Source organism: Humulus lupulus, chromosome 6, assembly GCF_963169125.1.
Source record: "Humulus lupulus chromosome 6, drHumLupu1.1, whole genome shotgun sequence".
Classification (NCBI taxonomy): Eukaryota; Viridiplantae; Streptophyta; class Magnoliopsida; order Rosales; family Cannabaceae; genus Humulus; species Humulus lupulus.
The window spans coordinates 149,925,328-149,951,463 of record NC_084798.1 but is presented as its reverse complement, the minus strand read 5'-3'; the positions used below and the strand labels follow the sequence as shown (position 1 = coordinate 149,951,463).

At 34.2% G+C, this 26,136-nt stretch overlaps 1 protein-coding gene across 1 annotated transcript; it reads right to left on the bottom strand.

The window, feature by feature from the left end:
• Positions 1-1,416: 1,416 nt before the first annotated feature.
• Positions 1,417-18,657, bottom strand: LOC133782604 (cyclic nucleotide-gated ion channel 4). Its single transcript, XM_062221937.1, has 7 exons — positions 17,837-18,657; positions 13,731-13,946; positions 11,481-11,794; positions 3,608-3,716; positions 3,251-3,487; positions 3,008-3,094; positions 1,417-1,994 (listed from the first exon to the last, which is right to left on the bottom strand). Exons 1-7 carry the CDS (start codon positions 18,578-18,580, stop codon positions 1,479-1,481), a joined length of 2,223 nt encoding a protein of 740 aa, XP_062077921.1. The 5' UTR covers positions 18,581-18,657; the 3' UTR covers positions 1,417-1,478.
• Between the last annotated feature and the right edge of the window lie 7,479 nt (positions 18,658-26,136).

The window sequence follows — 26,136 nt, the reverse complement described above, 5'->3', positions numbered from 1 at the left end:
TTGAAAATGATTTTATATCATTTCAATACCAAGAGAACAAAGTCCAATGATCCTATATATATATATATATATATATATATATATTCTCGTATATTCTACTGATTCTCAATAATTCTATTTATAACATTGAGAGAGGGAGAAGGAGAAGAAAGTGAGAGAGAGATAGAGAGAGGAGTTTTGTTGTGAGTGAGTTCTAAGTTGTGATATTAATAAAGATAAGAGAGAGTTGCCGACGTTAGTATGAGAGAGAAAAGTCGGTTTCCCTACAGCGACGTTAGCGTGGGTATGGCTCAAGAGTGTGATGGTAGATCGTCGTGCAAGGAGCTTCTTGCTATCTTCAAGTAATGAAGTGAAATAGAAAAATTGAGCAGAGAATATGTTTACAAATTTTGGGATGTAGTATTTGGAAAGGGAGAAAACTTGAAAATATAGGTTGTTTTTTGGTAAACATTTTTGTTTTTTGAATTTTTTAAACACAAAAATAAATAAATTTTCATTTTTGTTTATTTATTTTTAAAATATAAAAATATGTTTTGTAACTATTTTTGTTTTTAAAAACAAAAAATAATAAATTTGTTTGATAATTTTTATTTTTATTTTTTGTTTAACAATATAAAATGAGGTGTTGATTTGAAAAAAAGAAACAAAAAGTTAAAAACAGTTTAAAAATATTTTGAAAGTGAAAAATTTTTATTTTTAAAATTTAATGAATTTTAATTAAAATTTTTAAAAATAATAAATAAAAATAAAATTACAAAACACCATTTTATGTTTAATTGTCAAATTTTTAATTAATTAAATAAAAAATTATTTATTTTAAGTGCTACCAAACAGCATTATAATTTTCAATGATCCAATACAAAATTATGATAGGATTATGATATATATTTGGAATTAGTTTTTAAAAACAAATAATCAATCAAGTGTTATCGCGGCATCCACTTTTTTTTTATGTTTTCAAAATGATAAAATTGGTTTTGAATTCTATACCTAAGTTATTCCACATTAAGATCCGAGGAAGAGGGAAGACACTTGAGTTTATGCACATTATAGGTATTCACACAATATTGTCTGTATAATCTTTTTTTTTTTACTAGTGCAATGCAAACTTCCTTTCCGAATCACATGTATAAATATGTTGTATTTTATTTTTCGTTGTTATTGCTTTTATTTTATATATGTCATAATTAAGTAAATCAGAATCCCTTATTATTGTGATAGAAAATAATTTTGGAACTTAGTTAATCAATGTTCGAACAACGACTATATTATATATTTCGTCTCGAAAAGCGAAACAAAGTTCATGCGAGTGTCCTATCTTTTCCACTTTTTGTACATGTCTATAAAGTATAAAACCTGATATTTGAGTGTGACTTGAGTAAAAAAGCTTTGATCAACTTGAGAAACAAAAACAAATAAAATAAAAAGTACATCCATATATATGAACAAAACATAGAATAATAACAGGAGTGAGTGTCTCAGAAATCAAAGTCATCTTGATTTGGCTTAGGCGAAGTTAACAAAGCAGTATAAAGCCTAAGACGATCTTCTCCCAAGGACGAACACCTCGACAGAGGTCTCCTAGGCCTAATAAACGACAACGAAGTCAAAGTCAACCGGTGCTTGTACCTTCTCCAAGCCAGCTGAATGGCCACCGCCGCCCATGTCCGCCACCCGGGCGAGTAGTACCTTGCGCTTCGCTTCACTTTCTCGTTCACGAATGTGTAACGGAAGTGTTGCGTCACGTACTTAACGTCCTCGGCTTCGAGTCCGAACGCCTCAGTCGTTTCAAGAGTTATCAGTGTCGACGACGATGGTGGGAGTCTTTCGATGAAGGGTCGGCGGAGACACCATGAGAGGAGCTCGTCGCCGCTGAAGTTGCCGGGCCCCAACATGCAGAAACTTTTGAGACCGTCTCGGAGGACTTGGCTGCTTTGGAGATGGCCTCTTACTACGAACAGCATTCTCTGAACTGGGTCGCCTTCTCTTGTTATCTGCAACTCAAAATTAATAGTCTTCACCATATGTATGCACGTGTATAATCACGTTAACAAAGACTAGTCACTTTTATTGCAAACAAAATATATATTGCAAAATTAGTTCATTTCAGTATTATTCCGTATTGGTTTATAAGAAAAACATTATATGAGATTATGTTAACATGATAGCATTTTTTAAAAGTTGCTGGAAGTAGTTCTTATGACTTCTCAACTTCAGGGGTCAAAAATAGCTGAATTAGAAAAATGCGGAGTCATAAAGGTGGTGCTGGGTGGATTCAAATCCATGTCCTTTCACTCAGTCCCACTATAATTTTCCACTAATTAAAAATGTAGCATCATATGAAAATGATGAAATAAACCCTTGAGAGCTGGTAAAAGAAGTCGTACATTTTAATCAGTGAGGTGCTGATGCGATAGGAAATAAGGACAGGTGATTTGAATTTATGTTGACAATCAGTGTGGAATCTATATATGTCGTAGCAATGCTCTAATTAATTAGTATTTTACTATAGAAGATGTTATATTTTAACTTCTTAAAACAAACGTATGAGAAAATAAGTTGGATTACGAGTTATAGTATTTTAATACATATTTTACCAAAGAAACTGCTATCAGAGTTACTTTCTAATTAAAGGCAATTTATCAAATGAACTGGCTAAAAGTAGATTTATCGAGAACACATCAGTCATCTTTCTAAAAGAATACTAATCAAAATATCATTCCGTTGTAAAACAATGTTGTAAACAAAATTAAAAATTGTAAAAAAGTAATAATCTCGAACTAAGCTTCTATCAGTATTAAGTTTTGTTTTCAGCCATCTGATTTGGTATACTACTGAATTTTGTCACAATATTTCTAATATGTGAAAACTCTTCTGGTCTCACAATTTCATAATCACGAGTTCTAAGCTATAAGTGTAAAGGATTTTGCAATGAATATATAATTGTGGTTTAATATGTTAAATATATGTAGAGCTTAATTGGAATTAATTAAGTATCAGCACTTACTGTTTCTCCCTTGGTGAAAATGAGCGATTTGACACGGTCGCATATGTTCTCGAGGACCAGGTCATCCATGTGCTGGAACAGTGGTACCTAAAAGTAGTGAAACAAAGTCAGAATTTATTTTTGACTTGGTTAACAGTAATTAGTAAAGTACTGATTTATTATGTGTCTTCAAATTTTGGCCTACATAAAATCAACAGCTAAAATAGTACATATATATATAGTATACTTGACTAGTTTGGTTACCTGTCTAACTAAATCTAAGCAGAGATGGTACTTGATGTCCCTCCTAAGGCCCTCAGGGAGGTTCCTAATCATCTGACATTCATCAACGCCGCGCATGGCGGCCCAACGCTGGCGCTCGTAGTTCCGAACTCGCTGCCTGAAGCCCGGAGGCAAATGCCTCTTCCTCATCCACCACTCTATGTTCCTCATCTTCAGTTGCATTGCTTGTTTTTTGGACGTTGTTGCATGCAGAAACACCTAATAAGTATATGCGTACATTAATATATAATAATAGTTAGTTAATCATTTCAATCCATAAGATAGATTAATAAGTGATTTAATTTTAATCTTAATTTTAATTAATATATATATAAATACCTTGATGTTTCCAATCAACATGGTAACTAAAAGGAGTCCACTGGTCAAGACAATGATATTGAACACAACTTCTAACCATTCGGTTGTGCTCTCCAAGTTCCCAAATGTGCTGCAATAATCGTATATTTACATTAATTATGTCTAATGAGCAAATGAAACGCAAAAACATGTCAAGGTAGAGCTAGTGGAATGATTAAGATTATATGATAACTTATTTATTAGTTGATAAACTATATTACTTTTCAATGTTTTACAAACATATAATGTTATTCTTAATGTTTTTTTTAATATATATATATATTTATAATAGAATAAATTATAGTTATATAGTATATATAAATATTTATATCAATAATCTCTATATATGACATCTAAATAAAACATTAACAAAGATATATATTTATATGACTACATGACATATATATAAAATACAATAATATTTAAAAAGAAATTAATTATAGAAGTAAAATAAGAATAGAAAAAGTCATAGTATAAGCAGTAATATATATGCATACATCAACTATTTTTAGTTTCTAATATATGTCATAATGTCCTTTGTTTAATTTGATGAAGAAAAATAACTTCAATCATTTGATAAAAAATAATCTATCACACAAATTTATAAGATAAAAAAATGATATATATGTCTTTATTATTTTTAAATAAATATAATTTAATTATTTAAATTATCATAAAATATCTTTAAAATATCATATTTTCAGTAATTAATATTTGTTTAAATTTATGTTTGTTCTAGTTTTTTAATTTGGCAGTGACAATAAAATATTATTTATTATATGTTTAATTAAATTCTATTTTTAGTTTTCAATATATCTAGCAATGTCCTTTAGTGAATTTGATAAAAAAAAAGAGTTTCAATCACTTGATAAAAAATAAACTATCACACAAATTTATAAGATAAAAAATGATATATATGTTTTTATTATTTTTAAATAAATATGATTTAATTATTTAAATTTTTATAAAATATCTTTAAAATATCCTATTTTAATTAATTATTTTTTGTTTAAGTTTATGTTTGTTCTAATTTTTTAATTTAGCAGTGACAATAAAATATTATTTATTATATGTTTAATAAATATTAAGTTTAATTAAATTTTATTTAATTTATAAAATATATGATTTTATTATTTTTAAATAATTATCATGATAAAATATCTCAAAAATATCTTTTTTTTTTAATTATTTACTTAATTTTATTTAAGTTTAAAGCATGTTTACAATAAACTGTTAAATATAATATAAGAATATCCAGTTAAAATTAATTGAAAAAAAAAACTTTAAAACTAAAAAATTTTGTTACCTACAAGCTTTTTATATAAGAGATATACAGTGATATCAATTTGTAAAGAAAGTTTACTTCTTTTCTTTTCTAGTTTGCTTTGTGTTTGACGATTTTATCTTTATATACTACGGCCAAAACTCAAAACTATCATTGAGCTAAATCAAGAAAGTGGTCGCTCTGTTTATTTTTTGTCTCTTTTTTTATTTGGTTATAAAGAACGTGGTTCGTCGAACCAAACCTTATCCCACTATGACCTAGCTAGTCTAGTAAAATCATAAAAGCTTTTACTCCCACGTTACGCTACTCCAATTAAAGAACAAAGTTAAAATAGGAAAACAAACAAACAAAAAAAACAGTTCACTATGCATAAAAGTAATGAATTTGACAAGTAGTGAGAAATCAAATCAGGAAAAGAGATGGAGTAAATATTACCTAGTGCTTAGAACAGAATTGACACATAATATATTAAAAAAAATATAAAAGGTAAATAAAATTACTATTAGTGAAATTTAATATGGGATCTCACACATTTAAATTTAACAACTATTATAAGATATCGCTAACCAACCATAAGGTGAACATGGTGGGTGTTGGTTGTGGCGTGCTGTCCTTTTGGTACACCCACATGGGGCCATTTTGTAAGTGAGCATACCTTGGTGTTTGATCATTTGTCAAGTCTTGCACCAAGCAACCTCATGGGGTAGGGTAGTGACAGCATTGTAATTATGCTTATGTCTCACAAACAAAAACCATATATGTTACTAAGAAGACATTGTATCCCTAGAGGGCTCCTTATGGGAGGTGACCTGGTGACTTAGGGAAGCATCATGGCCACCAGCAGATAGGAGCTAAAGTTGTGTACTACATTGCCCTATCAAGGATATATATTAATAAAACAATGTTTATTCATACTTGCCCGGGTATGCTTCCTTATTGCCTATGTGTTACTTGATTGTTGTCTTTGTTGGGTCATCGTGTGTCACTTGCCTTGTTGTATGCTTTTGTGTGGGGTGGACATTCTATGAAATGACTTACTTTGTGCTTACTCATACTTTGTTATTGCATGTTGCATGTCTGAGATTTGTTTGTGGCTAACCACTGAGTTTGTTTGCACGCAGGCCTGAGTTGTAGGCTGACATGCTAGCTTAGAGTGTCTGCAAGTGTCGCACATTCTGTCTACTTGGAGTTCCCAAATAGCCCGCCTGTGACAGTTGGCATTAGAGACAGGTTAACACAGAAATGATGAGCAATACTTAGAGGATCGAAGCGCTTGAGAAGCGCGTGGGGGAATTAGATGGTCTGGACGAGAGGGTCGGGGATCTATCATCTGCTAGCCGTAATTCTAGTTCGTCAGACACAAGCAATTGCATAGCCGCGCTAAAGAAGGAAAACGATGTTCTGCTAGCCCGAATAATTGCGATGGTGCAAAGAAACACTCCGACAAGTACACTGAATACCCCTCGATGGGAAGAGCGTATTGTGGCGATGGAGCGCATGTTGAAGGACCAAGAAGACTCCATAAACGACATCACGGAGGACTGTAGGGAGTCAGTTGGCGCACTTAGAAAGGAGAGATAACTAAGCTATCAGCAAAGGTGAACCTAACCATGTGAGCAGTTGGGAATGTGCCTGCAACAAGGCCGATATGTATGGAGTATGGACGGGTTAAAGTGCCTGAGTTGAGGTCCTATAATGGGGCTAGAGACGCAAAGGACTTGGAAAATTTTCTCTTTGACATGGAGCAATACTTTAGAGTCATGCTGGCTGATTCCGAAGAAGGAAAGGTCGTCATAGCCACCATGTACTTATTTGGGGATGCCAAGGTGTGGTAGAAGACAAAGTATGATGACATCGAGAATGGTAGATGCACCATCACGTCATGGGGATATTTGAAAAGAGAATTGAAGATAGCTTCAACTAGAAAATGTCGCCTACATGGCTCGACGCCAGTTGAGAAAGCTTAAACAAGTTGGGACTGTCCGAGAATATGTGAAGAAGTTTTCGAGAATGATGTTCGATATTAAGGATATGTCTGAAGTAGACAGGCTCTTCTGTTTCCTCTAAGGATTAAAACCGTGGGCCAAACAAGAACTTTAGAGGTAGCGTGTGACTCACCTAGCCACCGCTTAAGCTGCTACCGAAAACTTGATAGATTACACACCGGAGAACAGCCTTTCAAAGAGGGATACCCCTCCGAAGAAATCTGGGAAGTCGTGGCAGAGTAAGAGTGGGGGAGAGAAGAGGGCAGCAGAGTCCAGTTCTTCCAATGGGATAGATACTGCCATAGGGAAGAAGCCACTAGCTTTTTGGCTCTGCAAAGGACCACATAAATCGGCAGTTTTCCCTTACAGGGGCATGTTGAATGCCCTCATTGGCCAAGAGGAACAGCATGAAGGAGAAAAGGAGGATGAAGAGTACGCGCACATAGGCGTTGTCTGCCTGTTAAATGCTCTCAAGAAGCATGGCGAAAAAGGGAAAAAGGCTTTGGGGAAGGAACTGATGTTCGTGGACGCCACCATCAACGACAATCCAGCCAAGAGTGTGATGATTGATACTAGCACCACACACAACTTCATCTCGGAGCTCGAACCCAAACGGCTAGGACTAAAGTTGGAGAAAGATGCAAGTCGCATGAAGGTGGTCAACTCAAAGGCCTTGGCCACAACAGGAGTGGCTAAAGGCGTAAAAGTTAAGATCAACACGTGGGAGGGACAAACCGACTTAGTGGTGATCCATATGGACGACTTTGATGTAGTTTTGGGAATGGACTTCCTAACCGAGAAATGTGTCATCCCGATTCTAGCTACTGGGTGTTTTCTCATAATGGGGGAGACACCGTCAATGGTGCTTGCAAAGGTGATACCACCCCCTGGTGTGAAGCCTCTACCAACTTCATAGTTTAAGAATGGCATGAAGAAACGGGAGCCCACTTATGTAGCGGTACCCGTCATGTTCGAAGAAACAATGGAAAAGATTGTTCCACTTGAAATTAAGATAGTCTTGAAGACGTATGGGGACGTGATGCCAGATAAACTCCCCAAAGCCTTCCCACCAAGAAGGGGGATTGATCACCAGATAGAGCTGGTGTCGGGAATGAAACCTCCAACAAAATCACCTTATAGAATGGCACCCCCCGAGCTAGACGAGTTGAGAAAGCAACTAAAGGAGTCATTAGAGGCAAACTTCATCAGACCGTCAAAGGCGCCATTTGGTGCACCTGTGCTATTCCAGAATGAGAAACACAATGGGAGCTTGAGACTATGCATGAATATAGGGCTCTCAATAAGGTGACAGTTCACAACCCCTACCACATCCCTCTGATCGCTGATTTGTTCGACCAGCTAAGTGGAGTCAAGTATTTCACGAAGTTAGACCTGAGATCGAGTTATTATCAGGTGAGGATCGCAGATGGGGATGAACCAAAGACAACCTTCGTTACTCGATATGGAGCATTTGAGTTTCGAGTTACGCTCTTTGGGTTGACGAATGCACCAGCTACTTTATGCACACTGATGAACCAAGTATTCCACGAGTATCTAGACAAGTTTGTGGTGGTATACTTGGATTATATCGTGATTTACAGTGCCACGATTGAAGAGCATTGAGAACACTTGGCTCAAGTGTTTCAGAAGTTGAGAGAGAACCAGCTATATGTGAAGCGTGATAAATGCTCATTTGCACAAGAGAGCATCAAGTTCTTAAGCCACATTGTGGAGCGTGGGAGAATTCATATGGACCTGGAAAAGGTGAGGGCAATCCAAGAGTGGAAAGCCCCCACAAACGTGAAAGAACTACACTATTTCCTGAGCCTAGCCAACTACTATAGACGATTTGTGGACGGCTACTCAAGAAGAGCGACACCCTTGACCGAGCTATTGAAAAAGGGTGTGAATTGGGCGTGGATTGATAAGTGTGTTGAAGCATTCAGGAGTTTGAAGGAAGCAATGATGAAGGATCCTCTTCTTGTCTTGCCAGATGTTAGCAAGCCCTTCGAAGTACAGACAGATGCGTCAGATTATGCTTTGGGAGGGGTCCTGGTACAAGAGGATCACCCGATAGCATATAAGAGTCGCAAGGTGTCCGAAGCTGAGAGGAGATATACTACCCAAGAGAAGGAACTCCTCGCGGTTATCCATTGTTTGCGGGAGTTGAGACATTATTTGCTAGGGTCAAAGTTTGTGGTGAAGACGGACAATGTAGCGGTTAGTCATTTCCTCACCCAGCCGAAACTGACCCCTAAGCAAGCTCGATGGTCGAATTTCGTAGTGGAATTCGACTTCCGTTTTGAGCACAAGGCAGGATGCTTGAACCAGGCAGTCGATGCCTTGAGTCGCAAAGCATAATTGGCGACTCTAAAGATCTTGGCTAGTTTGTCAGCTAGTGTGGGGAAGACTCCCATCAAGGAGCGCATCAAAGAAAACCTGGAGAAAGACCCGGTTGTCAGAACCATCCTGAAACTTGTGAAAGAAGGCAAGACTCCCCAGTTTTTGGTGGAGAATGATCTTCTGTGGGCCAAAGGGGGCCGCTTGTATGTTCCAAAAGCTGGAGATTTGCGGAAGACATTACTAGGTGAATGTCATGACACCTTGTGGGCGGGTCATCGAAGGTGGCAAAGGAAGCATGCCATTTTGAAGCAAGGATACTACTGGCCATAGATGCGAGATGATGTAGAGGAGTACACCAAGACCTATCTCATTTGTCAGCACGACAAGGTTAAGAGGAACAAGACACCTGGGTTGTTGGAGTCGTTGCGAGTCCCAAGCCGACCATGGGAGAGTGTGCCGCTTGACTTTATAACCAGCCTATCGAAGACAGGGGATTTGAGTGCATCTTGGTGGTCATGGACAGATTTTTGAAGTACCAAACATTCATCCTAGTGTCGAAGTACTGTTCGGCAGAAGAGACATCACGATAATTTTTCAAGCACATTGTCAAATATTTGGAGGTGCCCCAGAACATTGTTAGTGACCGAGATGGGAGATTCACTAGACCTTTTGGTCCGAACTATTCAGCCTCTTGGGGTCACAATTGAACATATCCTCGAGCTACTACGGGCAAACAGAAAGATTCAACGACATGTTGGAGGAGTACTTGCACCACTTTGTCAATGTCAATCAGAAAAACTGGCCGCAACTACTCAATGTAGCTCAATTTGGCTTCAACTCTCAAAAGAATTGTTCATCAAATAAGAGTCATTTTGAAGTTATTAGTGAACAGCAGCCACTGTTGCCCCACACAGTGGACGAATACTGCGGTCGGACCCTGCGAGCCTTTCACTTCACAAAAGACTGGAAGAAAACTATAGGATTACCCGAGCTTATTTAGAAAATGCATCAAAGAGAATGAAGAAGTGGGCATATCAGAAGCGCAGACCACTGGAGTTTAAAGCAGGTGACTTAGTGTTAATCAACTGAGGCCCGAACAGTTGAGATTCCGAGAGGACAAAGACATCAAACGCGCTCGCAAGTACAAGGGTCCGGTCCCAATCATCTCAAAAGTTGGCCTAACCTCCTACAAAGTCGACCTACCAGCGTGGATGAAGATACACCTGGTCCTTCACGTCGGCAACTTAAAACCGTATCATGAAGATCTAGCAAATCTAGAGCGCAACTAGTCAACCAGAGGAGGATTCATCATTCAACCAAGGAGCAAGCGTCAACCTGAAGAAATCCTGGCGGAGATGACGGTCACCATTGACTGTAAAAAGCACAAAGAATATCTAGTAAGATGGAAGAGGCTTGCAGACGACGAGATAAGTTGGGAGAGGGCGGAAGACTTGAAGATACTCACGCAGAAGATTGAAGATCTACAAGCTACTTTGTCGAGGACGCCGAATTTAAGAGAGGGAGAGTGTGGAGTGCTACCCCTTTGGCACACCCACATGGTCCATTTTGTAAGTGAGCATGCATTGGTGCTTGATCATTAGTCAAGTCTTGTACCAAACAACCTCATGGGGTAGGGTAAGGTAGTGACAGTATTGTAATTATGCATGTCTTCCAGACAAAAATCATATATGTTACTAGGAAGACCTTGTATCCTTAGAAGGCTCCTTAGGGGGAGGTGACTTGGTGACTTAGGGAAGCACCATGGCCGCCAGCAGATAGGGACTAAAGTTGTGGACTCCCTTGCCCTATCAATGCTATATATTAATAAAACGATGTTTATCCATACTTGACCGTGTATGCTTCCTTATTGCCTATGTGTTACTTGATTGTTGTATTTGTTGGGTCATTGCGTGCCACTTGCCTTGTTGTATGCTTTTGTATGGTGTGGACATTTTATGGAATGATTTGCTTTGTGCTTGCTCATACTTCGTTATTGCTCGTTGCATGTCCGATATGTGTTTGTGGCTAACCACTGAGTTTGTTTGTACGTAGGCGTCAGCTATAGGCTGACTTGCTAGCTTAGAGTGTCCGCAAGTGCCGCACATTCTGTCTACTTAGAATTCCCAAATAGCCGGCCCCTTTGTATATATATACACTGTGAACGTACGTACGTAGCAATCTGACAAAGTATCACGAGTGTCCTACTAATAAAAAGGAAAAATATAGTATGTAGAATAGATACCTGAGAGTCATGAGGCCCCAAAAGATGGGAAAAAGCATTTTTTCCAAGCGGTTAGTGTTGGTGACAAGCTGAACGGTCCATCTATACGCACCGTAGTTGTAGTTATCTGCGCTGTCTAAGCAGGCAGACCTTACCTGCTTGTTCAGAGCCCATGCCACTCTTGGCTCCTGTCTCACCATCCTTGTAGTTCCATAGTATATAGTTTCTTCACAAGACAATATTCCTATTCCACACCCACTTGTCTTTCTACACTGCTCTTTCAGACACTGTGATGCTCTTTGGATACCCAACAAATACCAACAAGCTCCTGCAGCCTGAAAAAAACAACATAAAAAAAAAAAATTAATTAAAAAGGTATATATTTTTCTTTAGATAGAAAAGATTCGATTTGATGATATGCATATAGATATTCACACAATAGACGTCAAACCATTGTTCATAATCAAAATAATTAACGCTTAATAAACATAATTACTTTCCAAAACTAATTAAAGGATTATTGGCTTGACTTGTATAATTGTGCGGACCCCCTCCGTTATAAATCATAATATCACGTAATATATATTCACCACTAATAATATAAACTATTAGTGGTGATGAATATACACTAATATTGCTTTTATATTATGTAACGAATATATGTGAAGAATAAAAACAAATATATATTTTTGGGTCTCTTTCTCATCAATAGATTTCGTTTGGCAATGGCATTATCATATCAAATTACAGCTGTCTCTTTTGTTTTGTAGTTATTTCATTTCTTGGGTGGGGGCTGGGTCTCATCTTATGGTACATCTGTTCATCAATTAAAGTCTTATTTACATGCATAAGTCCACTCGCTATATTTCTAGATATGATGAATACGTATACCTCAAAATGGGCAGGTCTCTTTCCTTTTTTTTTTTGTTCACTTTTTTGTCATATATAACTTGGGTTTTGATACTAAAGATTACTTTTTTTTTCTTCTATATAGCATAGATTGATCAGTAAATTTTATAGATTGTGTTTGGTATAATTTTTTATTTTTGTTTCTTTATTTTTTTTAAAATAAAAATATGTTTGGTAATTATTTAAAAAATAAATAAAAAATAATAAATGTGTTTGATAATTTTTATTTTTTGTTTAACAATATAAAATGAGTTATTGATTTGAAAAGGAGAAAAAAAAAAAGAAAAGTCAAAAAATAGTTTAAAGTCAAAAAATTATATTTTCATAATTTAATAAATTTTAATTAAAAATTTTAACAATAATAAATAAAAATAAAATTATCAAATATGATTTTATGTTTAATTATTAAATTTTTAATTAATTAAATAAAAAACTATTTTTTTTTCAAAGTGTGACCATATAACTATAATAAGCACATGCATGATATATATTTAGAGGCTCCACGTGTTCCAGAATACAGAACCTAATAGCTAGCCAGCTTTACCCTGTCCAACTAAAAAATAAGAAAGAAAGAAAGAATGAAAGTGATAAAGAGAACATCACTTATATAGTGCCAATATTCAAAAGAAAGAAAGAAAAAAGCGTTACGCGCATATATATACTTAAGTACTACGCACTTTCAATTCAAACTATATATTATTTTATTTCTTTCCAAATCTTAGTTCAATGACAAGAACCATATTTAATTTTCCGTCACGTGGATCAGAATTATTAACCTAGTTCGCTTTAACTTTTTGCTTAAATTTCTTACTTATCTTAATTGCGTCTTGTCTTCGGTTTGTTCATATGTACCCTTCTATTAATAATTAATCCTATTTTCCCTAATTTGAAGACTATTATATATATCAAATGGTGGGCATAAGACTGTAGGGGAGAACACCTTAAATTTTCTTGTTGTACACAATAAAAGGTATGAACTTTATGTGTAAAGTATAATTCATTTTCTCAATACATCGTCATTCGTTAGCTAGATATCGTGAAGATTACTCTTTGTGCATGTAAGACTTGTTTATAAAATATAATAATTAGTTCAGTGACCACAAGTTCTAAAGAAGATTGGTACAGTATTAATTAACTTAAAATTCACTCATCATAAGCTACGTACTAATAATTGATTTACTTTTTTTACTAATCTTTTAAGATATGAAAGAGGAAACGACAATATCAGATAGTACGTACGTTTGTTAGGATAGAAATTAAATGATTTTGACTAGCACATACACTAATTAAAAAAAGGTGATTTAAAGATGACCTAAATCTTAAGTCGGAGATTTGATAATAATAAAAAAAAATTATACTTACGTGGGATGCGACAAAATATGCAATCATGTTTAGAGCAATGCCCCACCAAACAGTTCCAAAAATGTAACCAGAGAGGTTTTGCATGCGGCGCAAGAGGCAGACGGAGTGATAAATCTTTGGGAGATATTGGAACAGAAAGATTATCAAGAACACCGTCATTACTATCGTCACTGATCCTTTTTCCAATAGAGATGGGATTGCTACCCACAATACAATCTGTAATAATCATTTCTATATATAATTATTAAGAACAAGAAACAGAAGAGCATAATAATAATAATAATTCTTCCACATGTATAGCAATCATAATTTACAGTCGATTTGATTATAGAAATAAAAATAAAAGGTGACGAGTAAGTTGACCATTCATAATTAACAAGAAAAATTATATATATACATAACTTAGCAGTACAAAATCTCATATTCGAATTGTCTCCTAAAATTTAAAATATATATCTATATAGATCATATACAGTAAAGAAAATTGTGTAAGATTGAAATTTCATAAGTTTCTCGTGTAATACAAATTTATCTAAATTTAGGGGATAATTAATCACTTCAATTTATTTTCTAATTTCATAATAAAATTATGCAATTAATTTGATTTAATCCTATTTGATTAATTATCAAATAATACCAATATACTATATAAATACAGAATTTACACTCAAATTTAACTTGATCTCAATGACATAATTGATATATTTTATATAAAATTTCGTATGTAGCATGGGGCATAGTCTGTGTCAACATTCCATTGGGTTCTGTGATCATTTAACATTATTTATAGGTAAGGAATGTTGCTCCATACATATGGAGTTAAAGACATTAATGGATGCATGTTTTAGTCTTTCGAATGTTTATTGTACATATTGAATAAAGAATACTAAAATTGATTGTCATCATAAAGTTATGGGAATATTTTCAAATATATATTATTGTGGTGGGCGCAACTAATAATAATCATTGAATATATAGGTAAGAGAAGATTTATTATTGTGTATGTGTGTGCATTTACGTGTATCAATTTCTTTCAAGCTAGCAACACACTGAATTATATTAGAAAATATCGGATAATAAAATCAGCTAATAATAATAATAGTTGGATATATACCAGACAAAGGAAGGGGTAAACACGTGTACTTTTTGCGATTAATGATAATAGCCCTAATCCAAAAAAAAAAATGTGAAGACAAAGATACATATATGGACCCCACTACAAATTAAAGAAATCGCACAAGTATAGTGGTAAGCATGCTAGGACACACGCAGATATTTAAACTTTTATCCCCTCTAGATCTATTGTGTGTGTATATAGCGAGCGATAGAAAATAATATCAACAAGATTTTAGCATAATAAAATTAAAACAAAACAAAAATCAATATGTATAGTAGGGGTAAAAGTGGTATTTTGTATATTCGACCTTTAGAGAAATTATAACTTATGTTTATATTTTTTTTTTAATATGATGACATACATTATAGTTATATCAGGTATCATGCTAATTTTTTAGAAATTACAAATAATTTACAGTGTCGAAATCAGAGTCAAACAGTCAGTTTTATGCGTGTCTAATTCCTTTTATACGCCCAAAAAATAAATTGTTTGAACTCTGATTTCAGCACGATAAATTATTCAAAATTTCTCGAAAACTGACGAGATATCCACTATAACTATCATATATGTAGTCATCATATAAAAAAATTATATTATAATTTCTCCTATTGAAAATAGAAAACGCCCTACGGACAAAAGTAAAATCCCTACATAAAAAGCTTCCTATATATATAATAAGTTGAGGGAGAGAGATAAGGGGAGAGGTAGAATTCTTTGTTTGGAGAGAGAGAGAGAGGGGGAAAGGAGAGAGTCTCTCTTCAAATCATTAAAATTCAATCTCTCCATTGTTGGAAGGATTCATGAAATAGACAAATAAATTATGTAATATACAATTATTATCCTTTTCAAAAAAATAACAAATATTTATGCTACAAATAAAAATATGGTAATTTGAGTAATCAATCTTTTTTTTATCCTTCCAACTTCATCTCCAATACCAACTCCAATACCAAACAAAAGAAAAGATAGCTACTGATACCTACATCCATCATAATACCTACCAAACATAATCTTAAAGTTATCTACGAGGAACTCGTGTCAAATTTTTTTTTTCTTTTGAATCAAAGTTATTTTTGCTGTTTTTTTATACCCAAAATTTGCTTTCGAAAACTATGTTTTATATGCACTAATTTTCATCTGTATGTTCCATAGAAAAATATATTATATATTACATATGCTTCGCCAAAAGTTCATACTAAAATAAAATGGAGTTTTCTTTGTTAGAGTATTTTCAAGTCATCAATGAATTGCATACTGTATATGTAGAATGACTATTATTTTCAATAAATTTAAACTCATAACTAAGGCATAATAATAACTAAATAAGCATATGTCAAATAATTAAATTATTGGCACCTAATTATTAATTAGCGAAAGTCATCTTATGAGATGTTAACGTGCCATGAAATTCAAATTGGTAGGGAATGCCTTCCCATCCAGCTGCTATATTAATTAATAATCCCTTTCATCATCACCGTACGGTAACCACGAGAGTACGGGATGAAGAACCCCCACAAAAACTCACGTGTTTAAGAAAAAAATGATAAAATAATTAAATAAAAAAGAGAACTCAGAAATAATCTAAGATATTAAATGTTTAAATTAGTGCACAATGACAGCAGTCTAAAATACACCAAGCAAAATAAGATTCAAAAAACGTCATAAAGTTACTAAAATTTATTTACATATATATTAAAATTAAAATATATTTTTTTAAATAAGATCGGAACATAAAGTGTCCTACTACTCCTCATTTCCTATTTAAATGGGGAATTCTCGACCTATCAAGGGCTTCTCCAATAGAACTGGGAAACACCATTTTGATGGTCATATTAATATTGCAATATATACAATTTAATGGGACTGCAAAATGGACACTATATATGGTGTGGGCTACAATAGCACAGCAAATTACTTTTTCTTACTTTTTAGATGAAATAATAATAAAAATTATAAATATATATACATATTATAATTATATGAATTAAGAAAATAATGTAATAATAAAAATATTATATCTTATTAGAGTATTTTTTTTTTTGCATAACTTTTAATATTGTAATTGGAATGACAAAAATATATAGTGCTAAAATTTTCTGTATTGATTCAACACCAAAATTACTTTTAGCTGGAGTTGCTTTAATAGCGAGAACCCACATACTAGATTTACCCTTGTAAATTAAGATTTTAATATTATGATGTTAATATTGTGTAGTTTTTTAAAATTAATTTTAATTATTCGTGATAAAAGAATTATTGAAAATTCACACAAAAAAATGAGTTATTAACTTTTTAGCATATTTACGTTTGAGCATCACTATTTACACTTTGAAAATATATTTAAGTGCTATTTTTATAAAATAATTTAAATCTTAAATTAAATTATTTTTCTAATTTTGTACTTTTATTAATTTCCACTCCCTCTATTTTTTCATGTTTTTATATCCCTCCCATACATATTATTTCACAATTTTAAAACATATTTATTATTTGTATGTTTTTTTTTTTTTTGAAGAAAATCAAAAAATAGATGAAAAAGAAAGAGGGTATACATAATTCTTAAAAAAGAAAGCAAAACTTCTGGTGTCTTTCAAAAAATTATGGAGGTGTCATGTATGTATGGCGCCCTAAGTTTTAGACATTACATTTATATATTTCCCGTTTTACCCTCTCAAAAAAATATGTATGTATGTATATTTGGTATCATATATCACATGATACATATTGTGTTAGCGTTTTCTGTGCAGTGTCTTTCTTTCGTAGTACGATCATCATGAGGCGGAAGAAATATGTGGTGGGGTGTGCTGTCACCTTCTAAAAAATACTACTTTTCGAACATTATATATATATATGTATGTGTATATGCTTCTACCAAAATCGGCTACACACATCATGTATATGTATACAATGATCACGATTTATGAGCATAATAAGAGCAAACAAAAAAAGAAGAAGAAAAGAATATAAGGAAATAATTTTAAATATTTACCTGAGGCAAAGGAAGAATGACAAAGAGGTCAAACAGAAAGCCTCTCTTGGCTTTCAAGTACCTTAAAGCCACAGACCTAGCCGAGGCGGCGTCCCCAAGCCCAGCGGCGGCGGCACCAGTCCCATCGACGGCACTAACCATGGAAAACGACCGTTTTGCCATCTTCAGCTGCAGCCACATGTTCCACACGTGCAAGGCGTCCGTCATGCACCGGAGGACGGTGACCGTCACGGCGAACCACCCATCAACGAAGAGACACATACACGTGTCACTTATCGATAGGGCATAGAAGAAGAGCGGGTCCACAAAAAGCCCAGTGGCGCACACCAACAAGAACACCCTGTTCCATTCCTGGACCCACTTCGCCCTCGGGTCCAGCACACGCGCCGACCCTTCCCCCAACCACCACCGCCCTCCTCCACCCCCACGCCTTTTGTCTTCTTTGTCGTATTTTTCATCGTTCTCGTCGCCATCGATTACTTCCTCTTCTTCTCCTTCTTCTTCTTCTAGTATTTTCTCTCTGTCTTCTACATCATCGTCGTCGTCGTTGTCACTCTCCTCATCCGTGAAGTACTGCCTGTTGTTGTAAGTATTGAAAGATATTTCTCTCTGGTATTGATGATGAAGATCGGTAGTAGTAGTAGTAGCAGTACTAGCCATGGAAGTTAGAGAGAGAGAAAAAGGAAAAGAGATAAAGAGTGTTTGGTTGGCAAGAAAATGAGGGTTGAGACAAGTGTTACACATATAATTTTGAGCTCATAATAATTAGTTGAAATTGGGTGCGTTTTTGTGGAACTTGGGAAGGTTGGAAGGGCAACAAAGAAAATAATGAAGGAATTTGGATAATAGTGAGCCAGTTTTGTAATACATGGTGACAATTATTATATTTTTGTTTTTTTAATCAAATTACTGAAATGCCCTCCAGTCAAATCTACCCTGGCGTTACAGTCAATAAATTTTTTACTTAAACTTGGTAACAAGGAAAGGAAAGGAATTAATGTCCGAATCCCAGAGGATAAAAGGGTTTAGTTCACGGGGCAACGTAGTATTTTCTTAATTGTACAACTTTAACGTGTCTAGCATCGTGAGGTAGCAATATATGGTTGGTTAGTCATATATCATAATATTTATTAAATTTAAATACGTAGGAATAAATATTAGATTGCACCAATAGTGATATGTCACATTCTTATGTTGTTAGGCACCAATAATACCCCTTAGCAATTCACATAATAATAACTAAATAAGCAATTCGTTTGCATTTGTCCGTAGTATAAAATCGTCAACAACATCTATCATCTCATCTATGTCTTCATTCTCCTCGATTATCTCATCGGGAACACCTACTTCTGCTTGCCCATGGTAAACTCACTGTTCATAATTTAGTTGAAAACCCCAATCAAAGACATGAGCATCCACTGTATCCATGGTTTGCAGTCTAATATTCAAACATCTATAACACACGGACATGGGATCCTCCCGTCGCAGTCTACGTGTTCCTTCGCCATTCTCAAGAAGGCTTGGAGACCGTTCCAATATAAGTATCGTCGTGTCAATTTCTCATTGTCATCCAACTCTTATCAATCGTCATCTATGGTACAAAAGTAAAATATCATTAAGTAGAATTGACTATGTGTGTGTCCTAATCCACATTTTCACTCCACTTCTAAAAGGGTAAGTAACTTATCTCATTCAGAGTAAAGAACTTCTAAAAGGGTGGTTCTGCGAATGGGGTTGGGAAGGTTCTGGTTTCTAGGATTTGGGTTCGAACAGAATGAGGAGGAAGACAAAGACTCGTCTGTGTCGCCGCTAATAGAGAACGGCACGTTTCTGTCACAAATTTTAAAACTTAGGTAACTATTAGTGGTGATAGCAGCATCGAATTTTTTAACTGCCTAATTTTCCCACAAAATTTTCGTACAACATTTGCAGGGACTTGTCACCGCCAATAGTTTTTCATAATCAAATTGTATTTGCTGCTACTATCAGCGACACACATATCCATAATTAGCGGCGACGGAGCTGATAACATCTTAAATTAATTTTTAAATTGTGATAGTTATCAGCGGTGACTATTCTTTGTTGCCGCTAATAATCTCATTATTAGCGGCGAACTTACATCGTCACTGATAAAGTCGCCGCTAAAGAACATTTTTCTTGTAGTGACACATGAGCACATAAGTGTTTTTTATTCTTCATTTAGTAAAGCCACCTACTTGCCATTATATATTATTATATAATAAGTGTGTAGATAACGGAAATTCTTGGTTTTAATGGGTTTTTTATTTTTTTTAAGGTTAACTATAACTGAATATTCTTATATTTTAACAGAATATGCTTATAGCTAACGGTAGTTTCTAAACACTTAAACTTAAATAAAATAAAATAAATAATTAAAAAAATTAAAATTAGATATTTTTGAGATATTTTACAATAATAATTATTTAAAAATAATTAATAATTAAACAAATTAAAAATAAGATATTTTTCAGATATTTTACAATGATACTTATTTTAAAATAATAAATAATTAAACAAATTAAAATATGATATTTTTTTAGATGTTTTACAATAATAATTATTTAAAAATAATAAAATCATATGTTTTATAACTTAAATAAATATTTAATTAAACTATCATATTAAACATATAATATAATCTACTATGAATTAGCAATAAATTATTTTTTTAAAAAAAATTAGCAAGAAACTTACATTTAAAATTCACGTATAATATTTAATATTAAATTAAATATATAATATATAATATCTTATTGTCACTCACAAATTCATAAACTAGAACAAACATAAATTTAAACAAAAATAAATAAATTATTTAATTAAAATAAGATTTTTATTTCAAAATTTATATGACATTAATATAAATTTAATAAAAACAATTAATAAATTCTATAAATAAAACTAACCAAGCGTGCATATTTCACGTTGATTATATCTAGTATTATTATATATATGTGTAGAATAAATATTCTATAATATATAGTATCCTCGTAAAATTATCTAAGTGATTTTGTACTCTAACTAAAATTTGATAATTTTTTATAAAATAATTTTTAATAATTTAAATAGACAGTTGAAAATTTTAGACAATTAATAAAATTCTTAAATAAAAATTATTTTACAAAAAATTATCAAAACTAAATTAAAGTATAAATCACATAAAAAAAACTCTAATATATAATTAGGGTACGTCATTAACAATGGATAAGCCACGAATTATTAATTAGTCGTTGATTACAACAACATCTCCCATACATACATGGAACATTGATTTATCTCATGAGAAAAATATTGACGTTTAAATGCGTCACATTTATAAAGGCAATTAAACAGAGAAATAGTTTATAATAGTGAGAGTTTTGGTTATATCATTATCTAGGTATAAAAGTTCATCTTTTCTTTATATTTTAATTATTGTTCTAGCCTTTTTTGTTTTTATTTTGTACTATAATGAAATTTCATGAACTATGGCTGGTTCTTCTTATGGGTACTAGTACTGTATGGTGACAAACTTATTAAGGCCGATACATACTATATTACTATTAGTGTTATAAATATATATTTATATTACATATAGTTTCGAACATAGCATGTGGGTCTGTTTGGTATTGTTTTCTGTTTTTTGTTTTCAAGATTGTGTTCTCAGAAATGATAAAAGAAAACTGTTTTTGTAGTTTTCAAAAAACAAGAGGTATTTGATTAATGTTTTCTAAAAACAATTTTTTAATTTTATTTTTTTTAAATTTTAAATAAAAAATTAACAAATATATATACAATAAGAAAAATATTTTAAAAGTTTGTAATAAATAATGAGATAAAATAATTTGAAAGACAAAATAATGAAAAATAAGAAGTGAGAAAATTTGAGAACAACAGAAAACAACTTTTTCTTGTTCTCAAAATTTTCTATTTTTTGTAACTTTGTTTTTAAAAATTATTTTCTGAAAACAATGCCAAACACCCCCCTTGTTTTCAAAAAATAATTTTTAACTTTTAAAAACAAAAAACAATTTTTTTAGTTAAGGTGCCAACATCCTTCGTTCCTATTATTATGCGGCCAGGCCAAGCCTATATATATATATATAATTATTAAGTAAAATATATACACATACATAAACATGCATTTATATATTAATATATATATATACACGTCCGTACTAATTGTTCTATATGTAGAGTATGAAATTGGTGAATGTTTTTCTTATATATGATGAATATTTTTAAAAACACAAATCAATAATTCAAAATATATACGAATTGACAACACATGGAGCAAGATGCATATCAGATTGGAGAGTCCAATATAGGAGTCACATTTGCTCATCACATTAAAATAATAAGTGTGAAAACAATAGTAGAAGATTTGGAAGAAACTATTAATAATAATTTAAGGATAATGGATAGAATAGACAATAAAAGGAAATGTATGGTAAGAATTTTGACCTCTATCGAAGTGCACTATTGCAAAATAAGTTTTAACTTCGATTTGTTTGCTTGTTGTTTTTTGGATCTCGCAGAAATATTAACCAAAGTTAATCCGAGTGAAGTTAAAAGTATTTTAAAATCAAAGCTAAAAGGTACTCTTAACTTTGGTTTTTACATAATAACCGAAATTAAAGGTATTTTTTCAAAAAAAATTATTTATTTTATTTGTATTATTATTTTGGATTTTTATAAATATTTTAATAATTATTTTTTAATTCTAATTTGTAATTATTTTAATAATTATAAATATATTTGAACATTCCATTAAACTTAAAATAAAATAAAATTTACAAACTATATAGACTGAATGTACATATATATACACATTTGTTGTTCGTGTTTTCACCACCTGACACGTGGCAATGAGGAGTAATTAGCAACTAGACAAGTCATGAAGTTCTTGGAGAGTGAACTCTTCTAAGAGACCCAATCCGGCCAAGTCAAGGAGTCTCCAAAGTGAGGCCACGCCCCGAGGACTACCCACGAGGCAAGGATGTCTCCAGGTGAGGCCACGTCCCAAGCATGTCCCGAGCCAATCTCCAAGTCATGGATGTCTCCAAGTGAGGCCACACCCCGAGGCTTGTGCTCGAGGCGAGGATGTCTCCATATGAGGCCACGTCTCGAGAGGCTCTCTTCACTCGCCCATCTCTCAGGTCTAGGATTCTTGTAACGCCCTGCTAATTAGGGTCCATTACCACGTGTGTTTAAATTAGTGCTAGACTCGCTAAACAAATCATTTGAACTAAAACATGTTATTATGCCACTAAGGGTTCAGGTATTAGAATTTTGGTCAAGAAGTAAACATTTCCATTAAAAGAAAACTTTAGTCTTTACATGGGATCCCAAAATACAAGTTTAAAATTTTGTTTACAACTCAGGAATTACAAAATAAGCCGACCTAAGCGGCAAAACAAGGTCCAACCTTAGTTACCCTGCAATACTCAAGCAGACTGCATATGTACACATCGCCTCTTACGCTCTCCAACTCATGGCTGGCCAGGCTTCTCCTTACCCTTACCTGCACCACAAAACACCTGTGAGCCAAAAGACTGAGCAAGAAAATCTATTAACAAATTCAGGTAGTCACTAGAATATAACAACATGCTTAACAATAATAACTGAAACCAAGTATACACACTGTACGAGTAAGTGACCATAGGGTCACACAAGTGCGTGTCGCACTTCCATTTATTCATATGGCATACGAGCCAGTCAAGTGCATGATGCACTCCCAGGGTGGCCTAGCCATAACGACTTGTGCTCAATGCGCATAATGTCTAGCACAACTTATAAGTTGGGCCTTGCAAACCCTCGACTCATAAGTCGAACTTTGTGAACCCTCAACTTATAAGTCGAGCCTTGTAAACCTTTGACTCATAACTCAATCTTTGTGAACCCTCGAGTTATAAGTCGAGCCATGTAGATCCTCGACTTATAAGATGGGCCTTGTAATTCCTCGACTTATAAGTCGAACCTCATAATTCCTCGACTTATAAGTCAGGCCTTGCAATTCCTTGACTTATAAGTCGGGCCTTGTAATTCCCTGACTTATAAACCGGTCATTGTAATTCCTCGACTTATAATTCGAGCCTTGTAATTCCTCGACTATTAAACCGGCCCTTGTAATTCCTCGACTTATAAGTCGGGCCTTGTAATTCCTCGACTTATAAGGCAGGCCTTGTGAACCCTCGACTCATAAGTCAAGCCATTTTTGTCCCTTGGCTTATAAGTCGAGCCCTTTTAGTCCATTGGCTTATCAGTTGAGCCCCTTTTTAATCAAATATACCCTCGACTAGCAGGCCGAGATTTTGGTTAGGTGCAAAAGACAGACTTCCGACTTATAAGCTGAGCCTCCCAGTCAGGAATAAACATACATATAATACATTCATCATACACAGATACAACACACCATAATGAATTTACACAGGTATACACATGCATAATTATAATCATACTCATTAGCTGGGCCCGAGCCCTAATCATTTTTACATTTAACAGTTGGGCCAAGCCCCCATCATATTACATTTAACAGATGGGTCAAGCCCCAATCATATTACATCTAATAGTTGGGCCGAGCCTTAATCATAATCCACTTGACAGCAGGGTCGAGCTCTAATCATAATACATTTAACAGTGGGACCGAGCCCTAATAACATATCTCATGCGTCGGGTACGGTTTTCTTACCTCGATTCTCGTGCAAATAGTAGAATGACCCGTGCGCTAATCATGACCCGAGCTTAGCGAAAACCCTAAGCACAACACCAATATATGTTCATCAAGACTTAACCCTAGAACCCAAGTTCCAAACCGAACTCTAACTCTTAAGACCATGATTCCAAGTTGACGGGGCACTTAAAATGTCTCCTGAGCCTCCAAGCGGGCTCCCAAGGCAGATTCTCCTAGCCCTCGAGCCTAGCCCTAAAAATCAACAAACTGGTATTTTGTGGCCCCTGGCACGGTCGCGCCCACAAAAATATTGGGACTTCTAGGCCACTAGCGCTGTCGATCCAACCCCTGGTGCGGTCGCGCCCCTTCACTCGAGCCCCCATATTGAATTCCAATTTCCCATCTTCTTGGACACTAGCGCGGTCGCACTAGGTCCCCATAACCTAAAAATTTGCCCATAACACAAGTGTTCTTCCCCAAATCACAACTCTACGATGTCCAGCAATTTCAGACCCTTATTTTGACCAATCCAGATGTTTCTAACATAATTTCAGCCGCAGAAACTATATACTAAGTCTAGGAAATAAAACCCATCACAACACCCTTTAGAATCTTAAACTAAGAATCAAAATCATAAATACTCAAGAACACCAATGAATGCCAAAACAGGGGAAGCCTCACTTCTGATTCAAATTCTCTGTGGTAAATGATGGCCCTAGAAATCTCTAGACCCATTCCTCAGCTGCTACTCCACAAGAATTGGCTCCAACTTTCACCAAAAATCCAAAGCTTGGCCTAACTTGGAGTGCTTTGTGTTCTTCAATGAGAAGCTCTCAAAATTCCCTAGAAAAGCTTGAACGTGAATGAGCTAATCTCAGCTGCTAGCATAGTCAAGTGACTCAGGTAGTTAAATGACCACTATGCCCCTTGCCCTTTTTTACCTTAACAGTTACCCTCAAGAGAAATTTAGTCATTTGGCATAATTCCCGCTAACCTCAAATTATCTCATACAATCTCAAATAATCTATCAAACCAATGTTCATCAATTAATTCCTGTTACTCTATAATTCACTGTAATTTACCAAAATTACCTCTAAGCTCGCCCCGAGCCGGGTATTTTACCCCGTTGTGACTCTTTCCGCTAACTAGCTCCCTAGGATTGCCTCGTGCCGAGTAACTCGAATATATCCACATAATAATGTGGTCACAATCATATATCACACATATTTACAATTATACCCTCAACGGGTCAAAATTACGAAAATACTCTTCTAATAAGAGTCGGGCTCACATGCATATTTAATACACTTAAACATGCAAGCATAATCATATCATAATGTAATTCACATAATAACATGCTCATAATACATAAGCATCTAATTAATTCAATTATTTCCTCCCGGTCCCCTAATCCAAGCACTAAGCCATATTAGGGAAATTAGGGCATTACAATTATCCACTCCTTACAGGAATTTCTTCCTAGAAATGTTACCTGAACAGCTCGAGATACTGATTCAGCCTGTTGGATTCCCTCTCCCAGGTCATCTCCTCAACCTTGCTATTCCTCCATAATACCTTAACTAAAGGTATGGTTTTGTTTCTCAGGACCTTGTCCTTCTTGTCTAGT

Bases quoted from the DNA above. Each gene is read 5' to 3' on its own strand.
- LOC133782604 (XM_062221937.1), bottom strand. From the start codon at position 18,580: ATGTGTAACACTTGTCTCAACCCTCATTTTCTTGCCAACCAAACACTC. The intron at 11,795-13,730 runs GTAAGTATAATT...TGTTTTTTTCAG, and splicing joins CATATTTTGTCGCATCCCAC to GCTGCAGGAGCTTGTTGGTA. The intron at 3,717-11,480 runs GTATCTATTCTA...CGATTATTGCAG, and splicing joins TGGGGCCTCATGACTCTCAG to CACATTTGGGAACTTGGAGA.